Here is a 22,385-nt window from a genome sequence, read left to right on the forward strand (position 1 = left end):
GTGCTGGCGGGCTAAAACAATGAACCATTAGTGAGCTCCAAAGACAGGAGAAGAATTGCTATGGAGCAGATGAGGAAAGAAACATAGCAAGGACTTCAAATTAAAATACGTAGGCAAGTGTTCATGACCCGAGCAAGTGCTTTTAGCTTCCACTGGGCAAATCCTTAGATTGAATAGACTAATTTGATTGGCCAAGTTAAAATGAAGAGTCGGGTGTGGCTTTGCCTACATACATAAATTAATACAGTAGACATAGTATAAGCCAGGGTAAACTGAATGACCCGACACCAGCAGAAACAAAGAGCACTTGCTTCCATGAGATGGAAGAAATAACACCTCCCCCCTTTGGGTCCAGTTTTCAACTGTGCCCCCTGGCCTCTCTCTTAAAGTTGAAAACAATAACGGAGGGAAAAATAAATACAAAAATAGTAAAAGAAAAAAAAAAAGAAAAGAAGGTGTTATTGGGCTTAAGTCACTATAAGGCTTCCTCTCTTCTTGGGGCCCTGACATAGAGGACTTCTGTTGCAGACAGATGTGTTTATTAGCTGTTAGCTTGGAGTACTAGCCTGTGGTGCAGCACTACATACTGCTTTTTGGCCCAGCCTTTGAAAACCAGGCTCATTAGTTTGAGCTAAAGTCAAAGCTGTGATGAGACGGTGCGTAAGAGATTGGGGCTTTGTTGTGTCAAGAAAGGATTGTCATCAGAGGCAAACTTCTAGCTCTGTTTGAGAAGTGAAGACAGTTGCCTTGCACGGTTACATTAGCGACCCTAAACATAAACAGGACTACTTAAAAAATACCAAATGTTAGGCACAGGACAGGAACAACGTTACGAAACATCATGTGCACATACAGGATTGACTTGACTATTGACCACAGTCACACGGCGGCTATTCTGCTCTTACTGCATACCCGAGGGGTGGTGTGATGCAATAGCAAAATGGTCACCATGTGAATATGATCAATGGGACAAACAAAAGCGGCGGTTAATAGCATTAACAGTTTCAGCAGCATGGCACTGACAAACGCCGTGCTGGGGCACGAGACCAGCGATCGCATCCAGCTCTACCGTCATCTGGCAGGGAGGAAACAACAAACACATTGTGAACAAAATAAACAAAACATTGTGTTAGTGCGAACTGCACACAAAGGAGCCAATTCTGGCACAAGGCTTGGACAACCAACTAACTATTACTATGTAGATGCAAGTGAAGAGAAAAAAAACAGTCCAAGAAAAAGACCAAAGAAGAAGTTGAGCCACGCAAGGAATTAGAACAGCATTCCTAATTCTGCACAGACAGGAGGGAAACATTTGAAAAAGCTTAGAAGCTGGTTAGAAGAGGTGGTTTTGTAGGCCAGTGAACAGAATCTATACACATATAAAGAGAGAAAGTGAAAGATGCAAATAGTCAAAGTGGAAGATGCAAGTAGTGAAGCCGTGTTTGGACCACTAAACCCAGTAGCACCAAAGGCCCTCAGCCGCACCGAAACACGAGAATGATCCTGCAACCTCAAGCAAATTAGAAAGAGCCTATTCTGAATGTAGGTTAAGTGAGCGGATCCCATCAGAAGAGATGCATGCTTGTTATTTACAAAGAGACCCGAGCGAGGCAGACAGGGAGCGCATTGAGCAAATAAATTTATCCTGGATCATGCTAGCCACCTGGATCATCCGTCGTCCCCTTATCAGGTTTGGTGGGGGTCTGCGCCCTGCCCCCACCTACTCGTGTGAGGGAGGAGCTTCTCTTCTTCAGGGAGGGGCCTACGGACAGGAGAGTTGGGTTATAGCCAATCAGGTACAGCGAGAGAGCTGCACAGACTCTCATGAGTACCCTTACAAACCGTGTCTATTTCATTTGGCTTCATATATATATACTGTATATTTCAATAGGCTGTGGCTAAGAGCAGCTCATGTCCAACAAGAAATGGATTGTGCCTGAATTTGTATGCTGCAGCTCCTCCTGGTTACCACTTTAGAGCTGGATCAAAGCATCTACCACATCAATCTTTCTGTTATCTTTGTCATAGCTCTGCTGTCACTAACGCTAGTTTAAAGCACAGTTATTCTTAAAAGTTTCAGGATTTGGATTTGATATCGCACATCCCAAGGTTCTGGTCAAAAAGCTATAAACCAAGTGGGGTGGTGGAGGGAATATGATGGTATAAGTCGTATAGCAGGTATGCGCAAGCATAAAGTGAGTGGCAAATCGAGTGGCAAAGTGAGTTGCAAAGTGAGTTTAATGCAATCAGAAGATAGGACTTTCCTGTTTGGATGTATGGGCTGTCAAGGCCAGAAAGTAGTTTTTTGCCACTCAGTAGGCGTTCCTGCATTACTTCCGGGTATGATGATGTCAGTGGGCATTGCGTACACTCAGTTCTAGTTTGCACAGAAACCGTTTCATTATGATGTGTTATGATGAATATAAACAATTTAAACAATTAACAAATGTGGATGTTTCTGGGCTGGTGACAATGTGAACTTTGTGAATTAATAACGTATACCCTCATAACTCTAGTTTTCTTTAATTATCTTGCAGTCACGACATAGGCTATATCAGGCATGGCAATATCAGGCATACCTATAGTTTTTTATCTTTTAGTCAGAGCACACAATGTGTATTATCAATCGCATGTGAATAAAGGCATATTCTCACTGATTGATTGCTCATTCAGAACCATACATTTCTTCAGTAAATGCCCACTTCTACAAACACTATTACACCACTAAATAATAGGGGCTACCGTTATTGAGAAATGTCGACTGGAAGCTTGTTAGCATTTAGTAGCAATGCTAATGCAAACGCATGGGTACAGCTAGCCACAGTTTTTTTCCCCAAGAAAAAAAGACACTTGCTAGAAAAAATAATATTTGTCCAGAATCTTGTGATGTGCAATAAAAAATAAAAAAAACAACCACCAACATCCAACCAACCAACCAACCAACCAAACTACCCCTTTAAAGTTAGTTTACTGTCTCTCCTTGCTCAACACCACTGAGGTTACAGATATCCATGAACAGATACAGTATATCTGTGCAATGAGAATATAGAGTGGGTCTTCTGCACCTGTCTGTTCCACCTTTTTGCTGTCCTCCTTATTGGGCTGAGAGCCATCTTTGTTGCTAGGCAACCGGTTACAAGACGCACTCCTCCTCTTAATACCTGAGAGATGACGATGAGATGACGCATTGAAGTGACATTGTTTTGTTTTTCCTTAGAACTCAATGACACAGACCTGACACTGATGCATTCACACACCGGCATGCACACGCACGCATACACACTCAAAGATCCCTCACCCCCACCCCCACCCAGTGCGAATCTGTGTCTGTTTTCAGAACCCTGCAAGAGGAAACTGACAGTGCAATATTATACACAGACAGGTTGAGATGTAGGGAGGAAAAACTGCATTATCAGAGATGAACCAGCGTGGCCGACCTCTAGGCCTGCAGAGAGGAAAAGGAAGCTGTGGAGAGTAGTTTCTGATGATTATTGCTACTGCTACAGAAAAACAAATAAAAATGTTAAAATGAACACTGCTTGTTCTTGTAAATCAAATCATACATGATTAGAATGAAAAGGGGAAACAGAATTAACATGAGTAAAAAAAGATCAGTGCTGCAGAGTGGAATGGTTTGATGTCTGTGTATGCGTGCACATGCAGTGGATGCAGAGGAATCAGGAGATCATGCTGATTAATCATTGGCTGGGAGGACAGGAGGGGACAGCGGGTTTACCGTTACTGATATCTGACAAGACAAATGATGGCATCACATAAGGTGCCCGTAGGGCTGGGTGATAAAATCATGTTATCTAATACAACAGACACTATATCCAAATGAGTGATGTGGAAAAAGGCGTTCTCCAGATTAGTGGAAAGATTATTTTAAAATTGTGTTAGCAATGTACAGTTGAAACTAATTTAACAAACTCCCATCTCCAGCCCTTCTGCTCCCCCTTACTCACAAATATGTTTCCAGCCAATCAAAAACCACTGATACATCGTTGAACTGTGCGAAGGAGAAAACCGGACACTGTGTAATACAATCATCAATGCTTGGCCTGTAAACATTGTGCTAGTGCTTTCGGGTGACATCGGTTAGCTCTAGGGTAGAGTATAGTCTGGAAGAAACACAGTCTGGGTTAGGAGGAGACGGTACGGAGCACGGATGAGACGGAGGGAGGGAGGGAGGGAGGGAGGAGGAGGAGACTTACTTTTGTCGGGAGATTTGACGAGAGCTGCAGAGGACGACGAAAGGCGCTTGTTGATGCCAGCCTCTGCCGGCTGCTTCAGGTTCATGGTAGATGTGGAGCGTTTGTCCACTGGGGAGGGAGGGGAGAGGAGGAGGAGAGACAGACAGGGAAAAGGAGGGGTTTACAAGGGAGCTCGGCCCAATGGGGGAGGATAGTTAGTGGGGCAGAGCGTTTGAGGGCTTTTCACAAGGTCCTAACACCCTCCACAGTAGAATCCCCAGAAATGTAACCAATAGCATGAACATTGTTACACTCTACGACAAAAGTGTCAAATTCATTTTGGGTCACATCATGCCTGACTGGGCAAAATTCAACTTCATGCTGGGCATACAAGTTGTGCACTTGTACGCTGCATTCATTCTTTTACAAACTGTCACAGTCTCTGCTATAACTCCGAATAATTCACTTCACAATTGTCATTACCACTGAGGATTCTACTGTGTAATAGTGAACAAGTTAACAGAAAAGCTAGCTAAAACAGTCTAGCATGATGCACATGACGGTACACAAAACGGCTAGATGTGACAGGCTTGAGATCAGCCTGATATTCTGCGACATCCATATTCAAAACCAGTACATCCAGGTGCCAAACCAAAGCCATTCCAGTGCCGTAGGCAGGCACACACAGAGGTTGTTAGTAAGGACAGCTGGAAAATCCTGTACAATTCACGACTGAAACATTCCTTCCATTCCACAGATTCACCCCCCCCCCCCCCCTCCCCACAAGCACAGAGCCTTGACAACAAAAATTAGCACCACGTGAGACAAGGCAGTTCCGTGACACGTTAGTCATCCTGAGTTTTGTGTGGAGTGCATTTCCGTGTCCCGGCACCTGGAAGTGCTTGAAAATGAGTGAGAGAGAAACCTGGGAGCCCAATGCTCCAAACAGACAGAGAAAATGCAGGCATCAGACTTAACCACTTTCAACCTGGCATCCCTATTTTAGGAATGTCATTACAGGCGAAAAACCGGTGATTTATAAAATAGGTCTTAACACATCGGATGCCCACGTGATCTCTGACGTCTAATTTGCTGGTGCCCATGGCAACGCGTCAAACGCGCCATTTTACCTACCGGCGAGAGTACTGGCGAGAAAAGTAATCCGAGTAAATGTAATCCGAGTATGTCCTGTTTATTTCGCGAAAATCTTTTCTTTCAGTCAGGACCGTTTTTTATCATTTCTAAGCCACAGTGTTTGTGTTACGGCAGGTAGAAGAGGCTGCCGTTTTGAAATGAAAGTGATTTAAAAGCTAGATTAGGAGAAAACAGCGTTTTTGTGCAGCCGCTAGACAGGAAGTCAACGACACACAGCACGTCCGGGTGACGTAATTGCGCGCTGCATGTTGGGAAATGGAGTTTCTTTCATCACCGCGGTAGCCAAGTGCAGTAGCTACAGTACAGTATAGTTTACTGTACAACGCGTCAAACGCGTCGTGGGCCTCCAGCGACATCAAAGAAATGTACTTGTAGACACCACGTGGGCACCCGATGTGTTAATAGAAGTGGTTAAGCGTGCTTGTTAGCATGGTAACTGCCGGTTAGAATGCAAGCGAGCATCCGTGTAAGACAACGGTGTGCCGCTACATGCTGCGTTGTGCTGCAAACCTGGAGGGTTAATTAACAACCACAACCTTGCTCTTTCCTTGGGGGTTTTTCTGGTGAAGCAGGGGAGATTATTATAGATACTGGTGATGAGGCCTCAGAGTCTCCTGTAGGGTGGGAGGGAGGAAAAAGAGCTCTCAGGTGACGAGCAGTAGATCACAACAAAGAGATCAGCGCAGGCCGTAACCTGTCTGTCCATCGATAGGTTTCGTCCTGTCGACATTTCCAGGGTCGCCTGCCGCGGGGCAAACCAATTTAAAAACAGTGGTGAATTTGAAAATAACAAGCCATTAAAAGCACTGCTCAAAGTACAACTACAGTTTCCTTTTCACTATAAAACTTTTACAATAAACTGTGAGACCAGTGGACACCCTTTGTAATTAGTATTTCTAATTAATGACTTTGAACATAATGGTACAATTAAAATGACATTTTGGGCAGTGCTGTGCTGCCAATTTTGTGGTAACAGATTGCAGAAAGCCGTTTCCCCATTTCATAATGCCAAACCCCTCTTGCCCCCCCACTCTCTCCCATACAGAACAGTTTTCTGAGATGAGTGAGGAAGCACTTGACTGAGTTCTGACCCAAATCCTATAAAACATCATTGGAATGAATTGGCACGCCAAATGCAAGCCAGGCCTAATCGCCCAATGTCAGCGTCTTGACCTCACTTATGCTCTTGAATGGAGGCAAATCACGCAACATTGATGACACTGATCATGTTGGGCGATTCACTGGAACAAAGGGCACGAATTAGAAAACGAATTATAAAGGGTATCACATTACTTTTGGTTATATAGTGAACATCCCTAAACTGCAGATCATGAGAGGTTTGTAAAATGGCCGTGGGTCAGTACATTTTATTGGCAATTTCTTACAGCTCTGGGAGGTGTATCGCCCTCCATTCGAAGCACTGCAACGTCCCGAGAACTTGTGCTGTAAATGGGAATGAATAAGACGCTCCCTTTACCTGTCCGTCCATCTGAGTCGGCGGACAGTCCTCCCCAGGACCACCGCTTCTGTCTCTGCTCCACCCGCTGGCTGCGCTCCAGCGTGCGCCGCATCACTGCCTCATAGTGCTCCTGCAGCACAGCACAGAGAGAGAGAGAAACGCAAGTCATCCTATGCAAGTTGTATAGCACAATTACCGGTCTGTAATGGAACTAAATGGAACAAAATGCATGGATCAAGATGTGACAATCATGTGACTATGCTATACATTAACTCTGGCAAAAAAATGTAAACACAAAAAATGGTTAAATTAGCATATCTCAAAGTTCACCTCGGATCATGAAGCGTTGTCGGCTAATTTTGCTGCCCAAAACGTCTCATGGCAAAGTATAAAATAGGGCTTGTGGGTTAAGTCAGATCCTTCTATGTAAACTAATCCTTAGGTTCAACAGGAGCGTTTGAAAAAACACAAACGTGGGTCCCAGTACCAAACACACTAGAGCCCAGCCCAGACTAGGCTAGGCCAGGCCACTTGGTCTTGCAGCTCCTTGTGTGCCAAACGTACCTTCTCCTCTTCCTGTTTCTGTTTCCTCTTCTCCTCCACGGCGGAGCGTCTCTGCTCCTCCTTCCTGCGTTGCTCCTCCACCTTCCGCTGTCGCTCCTCCATCTGTCGCTCTACTAGCAGCTTGGCCTTGCGCTCCCGTTCCAGGATCTGAGACTCTCGCAATGCTGAACGTGCGTGCGCATGTGCACATATGGTCATACATTGTGTGTGTGTGTGTGTGTGTGTTTGTAAGAACACAAAGAAAAACAGATCACAGGGACAATTATTAGACACATATTTTACTGTATCGTCTTACGTCTTGTGCTGCCACCTCACAAGACCTCATTGCCTGCATTAGCCCTCAAGCTCTATCACTGCTTTCCAGGAAAGGGCATTCTCAGTTATTTAGTCTCTGGGAAGAAAAGGACCCGTAAAAACCTACTCTTGGCCAAAGACCAAACAAAAGGGGGCTTTTAATGGGGGTATTTCCCTGAGGATGTTACGTTAAATGAGGAAGATTAAAAGCCACAACATCTTTGTTTCCTTAGATGAGTTCATTTTCTCATTGGGAAGTGAGAGGAAGAATAGAGCCACTTATATAACACTAAATCAGCAAGTCATTCTTCTCTGTATTCTGGCATACCTTTATGAACCTTTAAAGGAATACTTATAATACTTACAAATGCACATGTTTTAGAAGTACCAAGTATACAGCTGGATACACACACTTGCCCGGGCACACTTCACGTTCATATGTGAGACTGTTTAATAGTAAAGTTACAGTTTCAGAAGAGGAGCATACGACTAGATATTCTGTTGTATTCTTGTTAAGTTGTGTTACAGTTTCAGAAGAGGAGCATACGACTAGATATTCTGTTGTATTCTTGTTAAGTTGTAATTTCCCTATTTTTGCCAGGACATGTTGCTGTAGATCCTATTGATCTTATTCGGTGTGTGTGGTCAATTAGATGCATATGAATGCGGCAAGAGCTCTTCTTTGAGCTACTGAGATTATTCTCTCACCTTGTTGTTTGTCTGCCTCCTCCCGTCTTTCCTTAGCCACTCGGAGACGGTCGTCTATTCTAAGTGCGGCGCCGTCGATGACTGCAAATGCAAACACACACAATCAAGACACCCACATTTACCCTGACTGCCGTTGTCATAATCTGCACACCAAAGGACTCATGGATTGCGTGGATTACAATACAGTGCTGTGTCATGCAGAAGAGATCTGATGGGCAGATGTGTGCATGTGACAAAGACAATAATGGGATTTGTGGGCCGTTACAGTATATGAGAGGATAAGCGAGTGTAGAGTACAGTGAGGCACATCGACATGGTGCTGCGACCGATACACAATATGCCAGACTGCGGAGAACAATTACAGACACACCATGAGAACGTGGTGGAAATGGATTGGACACATGATCAGGCGGGAGAAAACAAGATCATCGCAAGAACAGCTCTTCACTCGACACTGGAAGGAACACTAAAGTGAGGAAGACCCAATGAAACCTGGCCCTTGAAACGCTTGCATAAAACAGACAGGAATGGAGAGAACCTTTGTTGCTGACATACATACACAATAGGCATAACGGGCAGTAAGCAAGATAAGTAAGTGGAGGAGATGGGACAATAGCGTGGTGGAGGTGGGGGCCTGTCGGATGTGACTGTGAATGTGTTGTGTGTGTAGGTGCGGTGTATGTTACCTGGCCGCGGCCCTTGAGGTTTGGAGGTTGTGTTTGCTGCTGTAGGTCCTGGACTGTTCCCCAAAAGGCTGCGACGCTCCTCTGCTTGCGCCTGCGCAGCTGCAGCTGTAGAAAAGAATGTGCACACACATACACTTAGTTCCAGTGTGCCATTTAGGGATGGGACGATAAGCGATATTATAGTTTATCGTGATAAAAAAACACTCACGATAATCGTATCGTGGAGATTTAATTTATCGTGATATCGTCCTCCGTCATGCACTGGGATCAATTCATGCATATTTGGTACCACTTAAACCCTCTATAATTGGTAAAGGTACTTATAATATATATATATATGTACTTGATACAGTCTTTTTGTTCACTATCAAATGTCTTTGCCAAAAAATAGCCGATCTACAAGCTCACAACGCGTCGTGTTGCGACGTGTTGTGAGCTTGTAGATCAGATCAGCTTGTTTATTTTTTGGCAAATGTTCCGCCCCAGGATAATGGATTTTGATTATGATACGATAATATCGTAAATCTTTTGTCACAATAATCGTGATATGACATTTTCATATCATCCCATTCCTAGTGCCATTGCATTGATTGTGCCAAACAACGTCAACAATGTGAATGTCGGTGTCACACATTCGTCAATGATGGAGAGATGCTTTTTGGACACGAGAAGCTCAATGCAGTTTGCAAACCGATTTGTTTTGTTCAATATAGGAATGCGAGTTTTGGGAAGATCCAGCGGATTTGAGGCTACAGAACAATCTAGCTATTCAGCCAGCCAGCCAGCCAACCGGCATTACCCCCGCCACCCCCACCCCCACCGCCCAGGCCTGGCCCCGTCTGTGGCTAGCCATTTACTGCTCTACTGTGCGACATGCTGGGAGAGATGTGCGGCCGAAACCACAGCAAAACGTTGAGGAAGAGGGAGAGGAGAGGCGAGACATGACATCCTTGGCATCAAACACTTGTTGTTAGTTAGCCTCCTCCTATCCAACTGGTATGCAGTCACACACTGCTTTTTTCTCCCAGTAGAAAAAAGCACTGCCCGTCAACAGATCGTGTCGTAGCCGGAACTGAAAGTGATTGCACACAGCCTATGAACTCCGGAGCTTTAAGAATGAGAGGAACTACTATTTTCCTTACTGTGATACAGATAAAATACAGTACACAAGCCTGTTTCTGTTTATGAAATGGCAGCAGCACTGTGACTGTCTACACATTTTTATATTCAAATAAAGGTCTTGAAATAAAAATATATACTACTACTACTAGTACTAATAATAATAAACTGCCTACCTACCTAACAAGTTCTCGCATTGGCCCTGGGCCCCTGTAACCTTGTTCTGCGGCTGGCCTCGTGACATCACATACTAACCGTCTGTCTGACTAGTAGTGACTACACTTCAAGTTATGCCCATGTCTTGCACTCCGGGCAGACAACACAGCACTGAATGCAGTCACTGCAGACACCACAGGAAGTCACACCACAACGTCACTTTAATATACTCAAAATGATAGTTAATAACAGACAGATAATAAATGTAGTGTACGTCAAGCTTAAATTAGCATATGGTGGCAAACTGTTCGCAAAAATCTGACTCGACCAAAGAAAGATTGATTTGCACATTGCATTGGAATTGCATGCCTTAGTTTTACTTAAAAATAAAGGGGGCTATTATACAGAGATCTGTTTCATGTCAAGAAGAGTAATAATGATGAGGCTAGGCTATAGAAGATTCTAAGTAGGAATCATTCACAAGAGAGCGCATTTCTCAGCACCATTCATGACAGAGAGAGAGAGAGCGGGGGGCGGCGTGGTCTGCGGATTTTAAGAGAAGTTTTATAGCTTACACATTTTTATATTAAAAATAGATACTTAACAGCAAGCCATACAGCACTGGGTCTGATTTTGGCTGGAGTCTGGTCGACACTTCATACCATTATGGGTTACAAAGGAGTCTCACAGGAAAAATACCGATTGCCATGGTTAACCGTTTTACCCGCAACCGTTAAGTTAATTGGTAATTGGTAATCGGTTAATACTTAATACCAATGGTTAACCGGTAAATTCATTAAAACATTTTTCGGTGAAAAGTAATTATTTTACCCCTAAAATGAAGCAGCAGTCACACCACAAAAGTACAACTGCTTATTGCTGGCCTTACCAAAGTGTTGTGACTGAATGAGGAAAAATAAACAACCTTACGCATTCACAAAGTGGCAGGCTGGCAGCTATTGGGATTTAATTCCAAAATGCCTTTTCACAGTGTTTCACAATAGAATTATGATTATGAATCAATATTTTGACAGATATCTCTCAGTATGTATGAAGTTATTCCTACCGGAATGGTAGGAATAGGAACAGTGTTTCCCCTACATGCATTAAGCAGCGGCAGGCCGCCGCTGCTTCAAATCTGGCCGCCACTGTATGATTTTCACTTTTTTTTTTTTTTTTTTTCTTTTTAGATTTTTTTCCCCCCACAACAATGTAGCGCTCATGTGAAGCATAGCGTTCTAACTTCTCTCGCTTACATACGGTTGTTAGGAGATGTATATGTCTTAGCCCTGAATACAGGACGGTCATATACATGACCGTCCTGGTGCCGCCTCAACTTGAGGAGTAGTGGGCAATCGAGCCCTTAAAGGTTTGAGCTAGGAACGTCAGATTTCAAAAATAAAGTGCTTACCTAAGCCAACTTTGCTAACAATTTGACGCTGCACAACGTTCATTACACGCCGCTACGGGATTGTTGAATAAAAAGCATTTTTGTCCGAAATTATTTTGCTTAACATAGGACCTCCGCCTCTAGTGGACAGTCGCGTCATCTCCGTTCACTACAATGATCAACCGGAGATGACGCGACTGTCCACTAGAGGCGGAAGTCCTATGTTAACTCATTGAGTGCCAATCCCGAACTAGTTCGGCTTTATTAGCGTATCGCAGAGTGCCGATCCCGAACTAGTTCGGCTTTAAAAAAAAATAATAATAATAATTGAAAAAAAAAATTTTGAATTTTTTTTTTGGACCCCATCAAATCTGGTGAACATGATTTCAATCGCGATTTTGCATGTTCCACCCCCATACAACCCCATCTAACATACAGGGCAGCCATTTTTGTTTACATAACATGTAAAACATAATGGCTATTATCTCAAGAATGCCTGAACGGATTTCCAATCGGATTTTTTTGTTTGAAAGCTGTGAACAAACTGCACAAATCCACTCCAATGCAATCCAGGATTGCATTGGATTTTTTAGAGCTCATTCTTCTCTGTTTTTTTCCCATGCATGAGGTGTGCAAGGTTTAATCGAGGCTAAATTGCAGAAAATAGATCTTCTAAAATGCTTGGTAGCCAATAGCTAACTTCAAGCTAACTTCATCCTCTTCCTGTACATGCACAAAGGAAAGTGTTCAGGCATGTCATGGCTGCAGGGCTTGTGCATATACCAGCACTGTCTAAGTAGAATTCTCTGGTCATTGGGGCCCTCTAGTGGTGAAAAAGGGGGCACTCAAAGAGTTAAGCAAAATAATTTCGGACAAAAATGCTTTTTATTCAACAATCCGGTAGCGGCGTGTAATGAACGTTGTGCGGCGTCAAATTGTTAGCAAAGTTGGCTTAGGTAAGCACTTTATTTTTGAAATCTGACGTTCCTAGCTCAAACCGTTAAGGGCTCGATTGCCCACTACTCCTCAAGTTGAGGCGGCACCAGGACGGTCATGTATATGACCGTCCTGTATTCAGGGCTATATATGTCTAGTTTCTCCCCCTCCCCTCTCATTCATCCAGTCAGTCAGGCAGCAGCCTTGTCGCGCTGAGCACCTCTGATTCTGAGCTGACTACGTCTTTGCCCCTCGTTAGCATATTTGCAACTGGTGTGTACAATTAGAAGATTTGGGCTGTGGATAAAAGCAGTGCCTCAGCGACGGGTTTGAATCATGTAGTTTACCGCTGTTGGGCAATAGTAGGCTTACTTGTCTCATGCTAATGAGAGCTAAGTGCTAACACGGTTGTCATTCACTCACTGGTTAGATGTGGAATAGAAACGAGGGATGCATCAACACCACTGTCATTAGGCAACAAACATTTTTGACTAGAAAATAAACTTTGCTACATGCACACACAGAGTGTGTAGCAGTGGTGTAAAGTAACTAGTAGTCTACATTTACTTTACAAGTACTGTACTTAAGTACTTCTACTCCACTACATTTATGACATGATGGCTATATGCAAATAGCCGATCTACAAGCTCACAAAGTGACGTGTTGTGAGCTTGTAGAGCTTGTAGATCTGCTATTTTTGTGTTGTGAGCTTGTAGAGCTTGTAGATCTGCTATTTTTATAGGATTTAAAAAAATATATACATTTGGAAACTGTTATTATGATTACTGAGAACTTTTATTTATTAAGTGTGCCTGCCATGCAATGGCAAAACACTTATTGTAATCCGCCATACTTATTAAGTGTGCCTGCTATGCAATAGCAAAACACTTATTGTAATCCGCCATACTTAATTAAGTCTTTCGCCACGAATTTCTGCACGTAATAACTGCCGCACAATTTACGCCACCGCCGCAATATATACATCAAAACGTGCGGCTCGGCCGGGAATGGTGTGCTATTACTTTTCTTTCCGATCCGCGTTACCATTGCGACGTAATTCGCAAAAAACGACGCCAAAAAACCCCATTGACTTAGAATGGGGGAAACTTCGGCACGTAATAACTGCCGCACGATTTACGCCACCCCCGCAATATATACATCAAAATGTGCGGCTCGGCCGGGAATGGTGTGCTATTACTTTTCTTTCCGATCCGCTTTACGATTGCGATGTAATTCGCAAAAAACAACGCCCAAAAACTCCATTGACTTTGAATGGGGGACTCCGAAAAAAACCCAGAAACTTTGGCGCCACATAACTCTGCCATACTTTTGCCTAGCAACGTCATTTAAAATGTAAAATGCTCACACAACTTTGGTCTTTTTCCGACCAATAGGGATGAGCTGTAATTGATTAAGCCTCGCCCCCTCTTTAACAGGAAGTGCCCTTCACCAAACAGGAAGTGCCTCTATAACTCATGAACCGTTTGTCGTACAGACTTGCGGCTGGTGTCATACCTTTTCTTTTTTTCTCAATTTTTTTTTCTCAATTTTTTTTTTCTCAAATTTTTTTTTTCTCAAATTTTTTTTTCTCAAATTTTTTTTCTCAAATTTTTTTTTTCTCAAAAAATTTTTTTCTCAAATTTTTTTTTCTCAAATTTTTTTTTCTCAAAAATTTTTTTTCTCAACATTTTTTTTTTCTCAAATTTTTTTTCTTTATTTTTTTTTTCTCAATTTTTTTTTCTCAATTTTTTCTCAAAAAAAAAAAAAATGTTTTTCTCAATTTTTTTTTCTCAAAATTATTTTTTTCTCAAAAAATGTTTTTCTCAAAATTGTTTTCTCAAAATTATTTTTTTCTCAACATTTTTTTTTCTCACATTTTTTTTTCTCAAGATTTTTTTTTCTCACAATTTTTTTTTCAAAATTTCTTTTTCTCAAAAAAGTTTTTTTCTCAATTTTTTTTTCTCACAAAACAATTTTTTCTCAAAAAACTGTCGTTAAAGTGCGACCCGTGATAACGGCCAAAAATGCTCCAAAACGCCACTAATTAGTCGAAATGGCTGACTTCCTGTTTGGTTTCTGATTGGCTGCTGGCCTTGTGACGTGGGTAGAGCTGCGAGGGCCTGGTCATCGCTGCTTGCAGCTTTAATTCATTAATCGTCCATGACCTTAATTGGGGCCTATTTCGCCAAACAGGAAGTGCCCCTCACCAAACAGGAAGTGACCCTTGATCTCGTGAACCGTTTGTCATACAGACACGCGGGTTGCGTCAAATGAAATAACGCTAATGCTAACACCAACCGCTACACAAGGTTGCACAGACTTAGCGAGCTGCAGGCACACTTAAAATTTCTTAGAAATTTTCTCTTCTAGTATAATAATAATAATCACTTCACAAAATTTCGGCACGTAATAACTGCCGCACAATTTACGCCACCGCCGCAATATATACATCAAAACGTGCGGCTCGGCCGGGAATGGGGTGCTATTACTTTTCTAAGAGAAAAGTTGTATCGTTTAATTGATATTAATTTATTAGTGAATTAATTTTACCCATTGACTTATAATGGGAATCGCAAAAACTCACATTCAATATTTTTTTTCTCGCAAACCATAGGGGCTACAGTTTCAAAACTTGGAGAGGAGATTTATAATGATATCAAGGATTAAATAAAAAATAATTTCGTCAGTTGGCCTCATGGTGGCGCTATAACAGTCCACTTTACCTTTCGGCCTGTAACTCTTGAACCGTGGGTCGGAAAATTAAAATTCCTTTTTCCCTGGATTCCTTGGGTCATGACGCATCTCCTCATATAGGCCACGCCCATTTGCGTCAGGATAGATTTTCCGCCATTTTGAATTTTCTTCAAAACACACTTTTTGTAAGAAGTAGCCATAAATCACAAACGAAACATCCAGTCAACACCAAATTTTAACCACAAGTGGGGGGCGCTATACTGAACATATACCCAAAAGCATTTCCACTTCGACCTATAGGGGGCACCACAAACGCGCAAAACGTAACCGTTTCATGCCAAAACGTGTTTTTCAGGGGGAACGACCCTCTCAAAACGAAACACTAACACCAACCGCTACACAAGGTTGCACAGACTTAGCGAGCTGCAGGCACACTTAAAATTTCGTAGAAATTTTCTTTTCTAGTTTATTGTTTATTTTGACACCAATACTTTTGTACCTTTACTTATTCCACTACATATTTCATTCCAGACATCTTGTAACACAGCATGTCTACATTAGAATGTTGATACTGTAGGCTACTTTTTCCACCACTGGTGAGTAGGATTGGTTCTCAAAGTGGGGTCCGGGGACCCCGAGGGGTCCTTGAGGGAGTTCCAGGGGGTCCCCAGGCCCCAGCCAAATGATAAATAGTTATGAACCAAATAGACCCTTATGGGTCTGTAGCGCAGAAGCAAATGGCCCCGTTCACCCCCAATTCTCCCCCACTCCTTCAGCTTCTGGCTAGGGGAAACACTGAGGAAAAAGTATATTTTATTCTTAACGGTTAATGGATAAAGCCCCAGTATGAAATGTTGGATATCAGTGGCCACTTTGGACACAAATAACATGGCAGCCAACGTCTTTGCCTTCATTACCTAATATTCTCTGCGTCCCTGCTCAGTCGCTGTAGTGATGTGACACTTTTTTGCTATAGAGTTACGTGATCTTTTGTCTGAATGGGCGTTGCTTTTCAGGAACACACCGTTGTCTGTCTTGTGCACTGGGGCATGCACAACATTGTTGTGTTTTACACACGTGGGTCATTTTTATACATGATGAAAGTGAGTTTTGTTTGTTTGTTTCAAGGGATATGGATTTTTTTAAGTGGAGGGGAACAAACTCAGACCACCTGCAGTTCCCAAAAACTAATTTAGTTTCACTCAACATCCTCCCATTCATTCTGTTTACATATGACTGAAACAAGCATGTCTTCGAGCACTCACTGTGATTGGCCAGTCGTGGCTTTGACTGGTAGTTCTTCGTGACTTGCCTTGGTAGGAAGGGGCGGTCTCCTTCCTGAATTAAGCCAATCGCAAGCAGCTAGGGGCAGCGCTAGAAGCATTAACAGATCTACAAGCTCACAATACACCTGTGCGACAATAGAGCTCGAATGCCCAGATGAAACTCATTGTCTGTCTCCCCTATACATTTTATGGGACATTATATGCGACATAGTTGTTCAAATGTTACATAGTGGGGCATTAATTAATCGGTAAGGACTAATGACCGGATACGACAGTTTGTACAAATGGCCATTACCCCCCCAAAGATCAATGACATGTTTTCATCCAAAAATCAGCACAGCAAAGTGGGATTATGCAGAGATGGTTTGAAAAGGGGGTAGGAAGAAAGTCAGGAAGGAAAGAGAATTGGAGAGGACGTGATCAGGATCTGCTTACAGCCTTACTTCTCTTTGCACTGAAAAGTGTGTGTGTGTGTGTGTGTGTGTGTGTGTGTGTGTGTGTGTGTGTGTGTGTGTGTGTGTGTGTGTGTGTGTGTGTGTGTGTGTTTGCCCTTGAGACAGTGCTGACAGAGCATCATTGGTCATGTGATATGCGCCCACTCTAGTATTGATGACACTTGATCCGGGTCAGTGGTCTGAGGTCCTCTATACTCAGAGTGTTTCCTAACTGTAGGAAACCAACTAGAACCTCTTCAGCCAGAGGAATTACCCAATGGCCAAATACAGCAGGTTCGCACTGAAAAAGCACTGTCACACAGTAATAGATCCATCACATTTTGACAGGTCTGTAATGAGAGAATGTCACAATGCCACTTCTTCCTTCCTCATTGCAGACAGGGCTATGTCAAGAAGGAAGGGGGCATGTTCTATTTGATGGCATGCACAACTGACGCACTTGGGAGGCAAACTGGAGCCGTTAGTTTGATGGAATTCATTGAAGTGAATGAAAGCCGGGTGGACAATCGTATGAACAAACACCGACACAAGAATTGGTTGACAGGCTGTCAATAATTGACAGTCTGACGATGACAGTCCTGCACCGATTATTTTACAATTATCCATACGCTTGTCCGTCAATGCATTCCTTTCAGCATTCGGCTCTAGCTTGCCTCGGGCGGCATAGCTCAGGGGTAGAGAAACCGTTATTAGAGCACGAAGGGTTCCCGAAGGGTTCCCAGTTCGAATCCGGGCTCCCCCTGAGTTAATGTCGAAGGGTCCTTGGGCAAGACTCTGAACCCCTAATTTTGCTCCCGGTGAGTAGGTTGGTGCCTTGCATTTTTTCCTCCGCCACCGGTGTATGAATGTGTGCGTGAATGGGTATATGTAATGCACAATCTCTGTAAAGCGCTTTGGATAAAAGCACTATATAAATGCACCATTTACCATTTACCTCCCAGTGCGACAATGCGTCCAGACCAAGAAAGTGATTTACATGTCCTTTCCTTCTTTATAAAGCCTTGATTGCAGATTGCAGGGGGAGAGCATAATAATAAGAAGTGACCTACACACGACTACTCCACTATCATCTGGGGAACAGTGGTGAGCTCTCGATTACATGAGGTGACCCTGACTTTGTTCAGGCAGTCAAACTATACTTTTCTCTGAGACTCTGCAGTGCAAGTGGAGGACAATGCTGTGTAGAGGAGGGAGAGAGTATAAGAGAAGATATGCTTGGTGTTAAGAACAACCACGCTGGCTCCTCGACACTGATCTAAGAAATGAGAACTGGTGTGGGTGGGTACTGCACACCGTTACTTGTAGCTCTTAACAGAGTAGTAGACACTGAGACATTGAGCAAGTCATCATCAGGTGATCAAAGCTCCATGGGTATGGCGAAAGGCATGGCCGAGACTATGATTTCGCCCTTGTCTGTCTGTCCACGTGTGTGGGTGCGTGTCCGTCCGTCTGTGGACAGCTAATCTCCGGCACAGTTGGCTTGATGGCAGCGAAACTGTGCACGCATACTCCCTGGGGCCTGTTACAGCACCACCAAGAGGCGGGTTTGTGCAAAACACATTTTTGGACAGTACTCCTACAGATTTTGTCCAAAAATCACGCGAATCGGTACACAGTATCACTATAGCCATTAAACGAAACAGGTCTTTCAGATTTTTCATATTCCATCCTGATTGGCCAACATTGGCTTCCAAAGTTTGCAGGATTGGTCTGTTTTCAACAAAATACCTCAAATCATGAACGCAGCTTGCGCTTTCCGTAAAACTTTGCACACACATTAACACTAGGTCAAGAAACAAATGCCAGCCTTTTCACATTGGCCTGTTATAGCACCACTAGCAGGTCAACTTTTCCAAAACAAATTTTTGGAACAAAATCATGCATGCAGCGTCCGATTGCGGTGAAGCCCGAAGAAGACACAGCACCCTTTTCACATTGACCCATTATAGCGCCACAAGGAGGTAAACTTCCTGACCAGGCGGAGACTTGTGCTCGGAAGAGCACTGCTTCTAGTTATCAAGGGGTCTTCTCAAAACAGGACAGTAAAATGAGGATTGAGCTGAGCTGACAACTACAAGGATCCCCGGCCCCCACCCAAATAAACAAAATGAAAACAAAAGACTTATTATCTATATAATGTATTCTGTCGAGAGACATGAGTGCTCTTGGGTCAGAGAGGATTACACATTACAGTGGGTCAAAATCTGTAGCTAATCCCCCAGAGGAAGTGTAGTAGTAGGTCACTTTACTTTTGCTCTCACTCAGTTGAATGCAACCCCACTGGTAGGAGGAGCGGTACTGGGTCAACTGACGGTTTGATCATGCAACAGAGAGGATGACCTTTCGTTTGGGGTGATCATGTGGCCCCCGATTGCCCTCTTAACAACTCACTACTAGTCGTCACTCGTCAGTCACTGATAAATGAAGTGCTTTGGACGGTGCAATGTGCTGATGATTGCTCCTTGGTATCATTAGAGGAGATTATGCGCATGGTATTAAAAAAAATGGAAATCCATGTTTCTCTCAGTGGAAAAGAGAAAATATAGGGTGACTTATCTGTACGCTGTTTGGCAGGAAGAACAGTGTTTTATTGGGGTCAGAAGAATTGATATGGATCATAAACATGTTTAAACAAACCCATATCTTTCTAGGAAATAAAGAGACGCCAATCTCTCTGTGTCACATCGCAACAGTTACTAAGCGACAAAGAGTAGCTGATGATAAGTGTTTCTCAATCAAGAGCAACTCAGCAGCATGCATGCATGCAGGGCGAGGGAGGTGGGATTTTTAAGCGAGAGTAACAGGAATTAATTATAAATCTTTGCATTTTAACTCTCTACATAGTAAATACAATCAGCCAATATATTCTCTTGGCGGTGGGTTCCCAGGGCCAGATTTTGATCTGCAAGTATTTTAGCAAATGCAAGAATTGCAAACAATTGATTAAATACTAACTAAACGAGTTGGTAATGAACTGTGTATAATTTCGGGGACAAAAATGAACTGAAACGTGTCGTGCCTTGAGAGTAAACAGGAAAGCAAAGGGGTGAGGAGGAAAGGGCTGAATAGGTAAAAGCAGTACACTGCTAAAAAATTTAATAAATGCACTCCATCTCTCCTGCAGCCACAACATTCGATTTATACTTAAGTTTAGTGAGCCGATGTCTTGCACCAAAAAAACGATTCACTAGCTTTATGAGCTGCCTGCATGAACAGGCGCATGACAGGCGAGTGCTACTTAAAACACGTTCACCAAGTCATCATCTCCAGTAATTACAAAGGCCACTGGCCCAGTATAACAAGCCCAGAATTCAGTCTTTCCTGTGCTCCTGTCACTAAAGACAAAAGGTGACTATAATGAGAGCACTCTCCGTCACATGTCAGTCATACACGATTCATGTGTTGATTTTGTCCCTTTTTTGTCCCTTTATAAGCAACAGTGAGCAATGTGTTATCCTAACAGATCTCTTGAGGGCCAGGTGTCCTTGTGGATGCTGTGTAAGAAACCAAGGGGACTGTGGCTGCACGCTCGACTCACTAACATCTCCCATCGCTATGGAGACATTCATTGATAGAATAAACACATATTTTCAATACTGGCCAAAGAAACAGTGTGATTTTAGACCAATGTTACTTGGAAACGAGAAACAAAACAAAAAACCTGTCCATTGATCATCAGCCTGGTCATTCACAAAATCAAGCTTTCTTAACTTAGTATATTATTTGGCATCAGATGGGAAGGGAGAAAAGCTTAGAAACACATGCCAGGGCTTTTTTCCACGTCGATTTATAAACTGGGCTCCACCCGCCAGGCGGTTTAGTTACTATGGGGGCAGTCGCCCCAGGGGTGGGGGTCCTGATGACCCCACTTTAGAGGCTGGACTGGGACTGGGAGGCCATAAACAGGAAACAGGCCAGCCTGTATTAGCTCACAGCATATCTACAAAAAAAACTAACATAACCAGTGAAGAGCTGCTCATTTGTTCATGTTCAGAGACCAACAGCAGCAGTCAAGCATTGATGTGAAATGGGCAAATATTGTTGTTAGGCTTTAGCCATTGAAAACTAAATCACACACAAACCACCACATATACACAACTGTCATGCATTTCTGAGACAAGGCGGGCATGAAGCCAGCTTGTTTTCAATATTGAGTCTAAGGCCACTTGGTCAGGTATCCTACCCCACGTTAGCAAGAATCTGTAGACACTTGGTGTGGAGAATAGATATAGTTGATGCCGAGTCAGTACAGTTTGTCAGGGGTAGACTGTTGCCCCCTCCTCCTGTCTGGGACACCAGCTGCAGCAATCTGTGCATGGGAGCATGACAAACGCCTCAAGTAGAAAGCGTCTACAGTCCACACTGCTGAAGAATACAAGCCTTCACACAAGAACATCGCACTGACACATGCACACACAGCAAATCTTCCATGGGATTACTTTGGACAGGTTCACGCAAAGGTAAGCCCCTGGGCTATTTCCGGAACTAGCAGATAATGACACGTCCCCATCCCTAAAGTTATTCCCACAGGAGTTGTCCGAGTGGGACTCAGGCACTCAGCACGGTCCCCCAGGTGTCATTGGAGACCATGGATGGAGCGTGGTGGGAAGTGGAACACGTATCAGTAAAAATATGGTAGTATATAAGTACAAATAGTATTCAGGGGTTGGCACTAAGGTTTTGATGCATTGCCTGCCTATGGGAGGTATTGCAACCCTGGATTCAACCGATTAAAAAAATAAATCTAGTGTTGCAATTTGCGGCTATGTTTAAGTGTAGCAACAGTGAAAACAGCACATTATAGGTAAATAGTGCTCTTATTTTACATTCCAATCCACAGACCAGTAGACAGAGCTATCTGGCCACGTTCAGGTGTATAGACAGATATCTTGTGTTATGTTTATAGACAGTTGTGTCACCTCTCAAACAAGCACTTGCCCGGTCAGGCAACCTGAAAGCAAACTCTACCTGCCTGAAAGTTCTATTTACCTGCCAGGGGCAGGTGGGCAACCTTTAGTGTCAACGCCTGCAAACAGGTATGATGCAGTAGTACTGTACATTAGATTGCTTCAGGGGTGGACTGACTTGTAATGCAGTCCACACACACAAAAAAACAAATAGATTTAGCATTCAAATCATCATTGTTTGCATGAATGCATGTGTGTGTTGGGGGGGGAGTGGAAACCATGGCAACACGCCGCTCTCCTCAGTAAGCAAGGTTAAGTTCGGGGTTAAATGAAAGCAGGGGTGGGGCATTTCAGTAGTCCTGCACTATACCAAGAAATCGAGG

The 22,385-nt window shown here is 43.3% G+C and overlaps 1 protein-coding gene across 3 annotated transcripts in view; it reads right to left on the bottom strand.

Annotated features, from left to right (window-relative positions):
* Positions 1-22,385, bottom strand: part of map7d3 (MAP7 domain containing 3) — a 45,360-nt gene that overhangs the window by 20,918 nt on the left and 2,057 nt on the right. For 2 of the 3 annotated variants that reach the window (XM_080745444.1, XM_080745443.1), the window contains exons 2-9: positions 9,060-9,164; positions 8,374-8,454; positions 7,372-7,535; positions 6,826-6,937; positions 5,885-5,962; positions 4,215-4,322; positions 3,066-3,161; positions 1,664-1,762 (exon numbers count right to left, since the gene is read on the bottom strand). In XM_080745444.1, coding sequence (XP_080601570.1) covers positions 1,664-1,762; positions 3,066-3,161; positions 4,215-4,322; positions 5,885-5,962; positions 6,826-6,937; positions 7,372-7,535; positions 8,374-8,454; positions 9,060-9,164 — 843 coding nt within the window. The remainder of the gene's footprint in view (positions 1-1,663; positions 1,763-3,065; positions 3,162-4,214; positions 4,323-5,884; positions 5,963-6,825; positions 6,938-7,371; positions 7,536-8,373; positions 8,455-9,059; positions 9,165-22,385) is intronic. The other variant, XM_080745445.1, reaches the window with a different exon arrangement.

The sequence above is a fragment of the Nannobrachium achirus genome (genome assembly GCF_963921795.1).
Source record: "Nannobrachium achirus genome assembly, chromosome: 17".
NCBI lineage: Eukaryota > Metazoa > Chordata > Actinopteri > Myctophiformes > Myctophidae > Nannobrachium > Nannobrachium achirus.